At 36.7% G+C, this 6035-nt stretch overlaps 1 protein-coding gene across 1 annotated transcript in view; it reads left to right on the top strand.

The window, feature by feature from the left end:
- Galntl6 (polypeptide N-acetylgalactosaminyltransferase like 6) overlaps positions 1-6035 on the top strand; it is a 1036720-nt gene that overhangs the window by 462790 nt on the left and 567895 nt on the right. Inside the window, exon 4 of the mRNA XM_013354103.2 lies at positions 3862-4032. Coding sequence (XP_013209557.2) covers positions 3862-4032 — 171 coding nt within the window. The remainder of the gene's footprint in view (positions 1-3861; positions 4033-6035) is intronic.

The following is a 6035-nucleotide window of genomic DNA, read 5'->3' as shown; positions in this document are numbered from 1 at the left end:
CTCTGCCTCCCGAGTGCTGGGATTAAAGGCGTTATTCTGCATTTCTTATGTTATTGTGAGTGTCCTTAAGTTATTTCATTATATTCATTGTTTTCTGTGCTGAATATTTTTGTGTCAACTTGACAAAGGCTAAAGTCAAACAAGAGAAGGAATGATAGATTAAAGACATGCCTCTTTAAAATAGGCCTGTAGGCAAGTCTTGTACAGCATTTGTTTAAAATATCAGTTGGATGAGGGAGGGCATATTTCATTATAGTTGATGCCATCACTGGCCTGGTGGTCCTGCCTTCTATAAGACAACAGGCTGAACAAGCAAAGGGAAGCAAGCCTGTAAATAACACTCCTTCATGGTCTTTGCATCAGCTCCTGCCTCCAGGTTGCTGCCCTGCTTGAGTTCCTGTCCCCGCTCTTTTTTTATTTATAATAAACTGTTATTTGCGAGTTGGAGTAAAATAAAACCTTTCCTCCTCAAGTGTCTTTGGCCATGATGTTTTAGGTAACCCTAAACTAAGACAGAAATGGTATTGAGAGTGGGACATTGCTATGATAGGCCTAACTGTGTTATTTTGGGGAGGATTGTGGGAGAACTTCGGAACTTTAGGCAAGAAAACTATTGAGTGTTCAGATTGGCAGGCTGTTCTGTGGGGACTTGAGGAGTATTGAGAGAAGTACACATGATAGATGTGTGGCTTGTGCTACTTCAGAAGAGGGTTTGAGAGTTGTTTAAAGACTATCAGAGTGGTTGCACATTTGCTATTTTAAATTTAGATTCTGTGGTTCTGGGCAGCTGGTGCTGAAGAACCAGCCGTAATAAGTAAAAGACCAGTACTATGAAAATGAACCCTTTGCTTTACTGAGGCAATTGAAGCTGGATATTTGGCAGTGATTTGGAAGTGATTAGCATCCCTGAGGTGAATCTCCTTAGAAGCGTTTCCTGAGAGTCAACAGGCAGAAGCTGTGTGGCAGAGGTGGCCAAGGCGTTCCTTCCTCTAGCAGCTGATTTGGTTGTGTAAGATCTTGAACTCATGAAAGAATTATGGAGAACAGCTAAGCTTTGGCCCTGTGAGAGGCCATGAGAGGCCATTGGTGAAGGTATAGCCTTAGTAACAGTTGAAGACACAGGATTAAATAGGTAATTCAGAGTATTTGAGGGTTGGCACCATGAAGAAAGCCCAGGAGAGGCTATCGGTGAAAGTGCAGCCTAGTTTCAGCAAGAGACCCCAGCATTTGGGAGATGACAGTAACATGGGATGGTCATCAAGAACAGCAGCAATAATGGAGTAGAGCCTGCCTAACCTTGGAAGACAAGCTGTGCTTGCTTCAGATGATGGTGCCTGAGATGGAACCAAGACCCTTGGGGGATCCCAGAAACACATAAGTGAATCACTGATATTGGACGTTGAGTTTGTTTTTTCTTTGATTTGATTATAACTGTGTCCTGGTCATTCCTTCTTGAAATAAGAAAGTATTAAACTTACTTTTTATTTACTAGAAACACACAGCTAAGAGACTTTTGGTTTTAAAAAGAAACTTTGGTTGTTAAAATTGGCTTTGGGATTTATAAAGAGCCTGTATTCTTAAAGTGAATTTGTGAGATCATGGACCTTTTAAGTTTGCAAAATGTTTTATATTGTGATGTTTATAGTAATGTGTGATCTTGTGGATGAACAAGAAAGGAAAGGTTGTGGCTTTACAGTGGTGTGTTTGTGTGTCAAATTGACAAAAGGTCAATTGTGCTGGGTAGTTTTATATTAACTTGATACAAGTTTATCATCTGAGCTAAGGGAACCTCCATTAAGAAAATATCGTCCTAAGATATACCTGCAGGCAAGTCTGTAGGGCATTTTCTTAATTAGTAATTAGTGGTAGAGACCACCCCACCTCTTAGTGGATGGTGTAATGCCTGGACTAGTGGTCCTGGGCTTTGTAAGAATGTAGACTAACCTAACCAGAGGGAGCAAGCCAGTAAGCAGCATCCCTCCATGGCCTTTGTCTCAGATCATGCTTCTAAGTTCCTAGCCTGCTTGAGTGCTATCTCTGACTGATTTTGAAGATGAACAGTTATATGGGAGGGTGAAAGAAACAAACCCTTTCTGCCCAAGTTGGTTTTGGTCATGGTGTTTCACCACAGCAACGGTTACTCTAAATTAAGATTATTTCCAATTTGGATTCTGTCTTATGCAGAACCCTCAGTTAAGCACTGAATGAATAAACTGAAAATGGCCTTTCACTTTTCATGTGTGATAATAATTTGAGTTAATGCTGATTGAGATTATTGAAAACATTTCTAAGAGAGAAAGTTTGTATTACACTGGGTTAGTTTTGTGCTTTTATTGGATTTTGCAAGGCTTTTTGCATTCTTTTTAGCATCATGGACCTGCTATTTAGAGAATAATACATGAATATAGTCTTTTCTTAGCTCATAAGCAATAGATATGGACAAAATGTTGTCTTCATGTTTGGAAAATCTTTTATTTTCCTAGATTTATCGTTTGCTTTCCTAAAACATGATAGAATGTGCCAGTTCATGAAGTAGAGTCAATTTTTTTTTTGAGTACTGGTGTATGGATGTGTAGAAGCACAGTTATTTCAAACCTTTGGTTTCATTCAGAAGTCATAACTATGATATATATGGCGTTATACTGGCTCTACTTACATATTTGTCCATTGTGTACAAAGTCACCTGCCTCACTCGGTTCCATTAGATATTACTGATACATCCATTTTGTCCTTTTAAATTACCCTACAATAAATTTCACAGTTTTGAAATATTTCAATTGTTCATAGTTACTATAATTTGCATGATTTTCCCAACTTTTTTCATTATTTTATAAACTTATTTTATGGTAAATATTTTTTAACATAATAAGCTATATAATTAGCAGTTTATATAAGGATACAAAGTAAAATTATTTCAGATTGTGTTGAAATGAAAACTCTCACCTTGGGATTTCTTTTTAAAGTTTTCCTGAGGAATGTAACACTATCTTTATTTGGTTATTAAATCCACATGGTTTATAAGAAGTAAATGGTCATTTAGAGTTACATCTTCATTTAAGGCATGGGGTTTCTTCTCCCATCATGTCATGAATGCCATCAAGCTAACGAAATATATCACAGTCAAAGTTAAAGAATTCAACAGCCTTATTAAGAAGTTAATTTGCAAAACTATTCATGAGTCACATTTAAACCTTAATCATGCTTTTTATGGGAATTACTTGAAAGAGTTGTGATTTATACTTACTTTTATTAAATTAAGGTATGGTGACATGTGGTAATGGATCAATGGGTAAAGTCCTTTCTATACATGTGCACAGACTTGAGTTCAGATCCTCACTACCCACACACATATTTGGACACAGTAGTACCTTCCAGTAACCTTAGTTCTGAAAGCACGGAGAAAGGCGGATCAGGGATTTACTAGCCAGCCACTCTAGCTGGAATGGGACATATTCCAGATTCAGTTAGAGACCCTTTCTCAAAAAAAAAAAAAAGATAAAGTGGAGACAAAGAAAAGCACATCCATGTACATGCATGCACACAGACGTATACCACACACGTGCACGAGTCACATGTGCATACTCATGTATACATAAGACATATCAGCCTTATTAAGAGCACAATATCTCAACATCTTGAAATATTTGAGCCACCCAGATGGGAAATATCTTTTAAAGTATGTGAGAAGGAGCAAATAAAGATTCAGGACTGAAAAGACTATCTGCTGTAATCCACAATCCCTGTTTGATAATTACTAGACGAACCCATGACTTTATCACTGTCTATAAAATCCTGAATGGACTGCAGCGTGATCTGTGCTAACAGTGTTACATTGGACATCTTTTTCTTCCCCTATTTCCCCCAGCTGTAAGCACAAGATGTACCTTGAAAGGCTGCCAAACACCAGCATCATTATCCCATTCCACAACGAAGGCTGGACCTCTCTCCTGCGGACCATACACAGTATAATTAACCGAACCCCGGAGAGTCTGATAGAGGAAATCATTCTAGTCGACGACTTCAGTGATAGAGGTAAGCTGCATTGGTAACATGCTATCTGAGGCTGTAATCGCATATAATCACGAAAAGAGGGAGATGGTTTCTTTTTCATCCCATCTGAAAGATGATCATGAGGTTTTACCTGTGTTGTGATTGAAGAAAAAGGTTGGACAATTGCAAAAGGAACATAATGAGTAGCTACTAGCATTGGAGATGTCACTGGTAATAAATATGCTCTGCATTCTATTGAAAATCAGGCAGTGCGGGAAATCGCCTCAAGCTCGCTTCCAGGCGTGATAAACCTGGAAACTATGTTGTTGCAGGAACATGTCAATAGGGAGTTATTCATGGAAGTTTCCGAAGTGGGTTTCTATTTCTGAATAGTATTGTGCCTTGCTCTTTACTAGTTTGATACATTCTTCAAGGCATGCTTGCGTGACTTCACAAATATTACAAGTTACAGGGGACAGCAATATATACTTTTACTCATGGTTTCAGTTTTTTTTTAAAAATCACATCTAAGTATCACAGAAACAATTTGCTATAACAGCATAAAAGAAAACCTGACACAATATTAACGATTACCTTTAAGGTAAAACCAGTTTGACTCATAAGGCAGGGATTAAAATTATAAAATCTTCGTTGAGAGTGGGAATTCTTAAATTCATGTGGTTGAAATGAGGAATGAACAATATAGTGACAGGAGAGTCCATCACAGTGTGCATAAGTAGATGATGAAGAGGTTTGAAGATGTTCACATATTTCTGTGTGTGCATTTCCATAATATAGTGTACTGCAGAAGGTGCTTTAATTAACATGGCATCTGCAAGAATGAGTGGCAATAGATTTTTTGTGTCAGTATTATTATTTCATCACAGAAGCAAACCCATCTTGAAATCATAAGGCTAAAGTGTTTTCTGGAAATTAGATCTGCAACAAAGCATCATGTTTTTCATGGCATGGACAAGTTATATAGAAGGATATGTAGGGTGCTATATTGAGGAAGATTGACTTGAAATACTCATGGGAGGATTGGCAAAGTTCAGTAGGTTGTGGATTTTATATGTCGAATTGAATAAAAATCAATATTCTTTTCTGGTGTAAGTGGCCACCTTGGTTATTTCTCTTTAATTACAGAGGTTTCTCCATTCTGTTGCTTAGGATCAGTATATATTTGATACTATCTCAAGATATAATCCTAAGTATAAAAATGTAGTAGTCATATATCTCTAAAATTAAATAACACACTATTTTATTTTTATTATAATTAATGTTAAAAATTTCAAAGTATCCACATTTATCTCATACAAACATAAGCATTTAAATAAATTTAAGACTATATTTATAAAATGAAAAAATTCAATAAAACCCAAGGCTGAAAATCATCAAGTCTTTAGAGTTGACTGGAGACAGAGGACATTAGGCGGTATATGTGTGGGTAATTTTCTGCATAATTAATTTTGTCCTAGAAAACTGTTTATTATGACAGAATTTTTGCCCTGTGGTACTACAGTAGGAAATGCGTGACAGTAAAACAATGTCTTTCGAGCATAGTTTGCAGAGTATATTCAGACAAATTTCAACTGAAATTCTGTAGATGACGAGATTCAATGGTGCTTAAGTTTCTTAGCTCTAAATTACTCTTGTTTTGGTGCAGTAGCCATTTTTCTATGGTTACTGTGTTTAGTGGTACAGATGCCACGCAACAGAAGCAGGACCAGTTAGGACGGTAATGGTGATCTTTCTCTTTATTATTGGACATTTTAAAAGGAAAATAATAATCAAATGCTTATGCAAAACTTTCAGGTAAATATTCTATTAATTTTATTATTTAATTTTTTAGACTATTTGTTTTTAATCACAGTCCTTCCCATTCCCTCAACTTTACCCAAATCTGCTCCACTCTGCTCTCCCAGTTTTATGTTCTCTTTCCTGTCTCTCTTTTCATCTCTCAAGAACAACAACTGTAGCAATAAAAACAAAATGTGAAAATGCAGAACAAACAAACAAGCAAGCCTAATAAGACAAAACAAAAA

This window comes from Microtus ochrogaster, unplaced genomic scaffold (genome assembly GCF_000317375.1).
Source record: "Microtus ochrogaster isolate Prairie Vole_2 unplaced genomic scaffold, MicOch1.0 UNK28, whole genome shotgun sequence".
Lineage (NCBI taxonomy): Eukaryota > Metazoa > Chordata > Mammalia > Rodentia > Cricetidae > Microtus > Microtus ochrogaster.
This window is presented reverse-complemented; position numbering and strand designations above follow the sequence as displayed.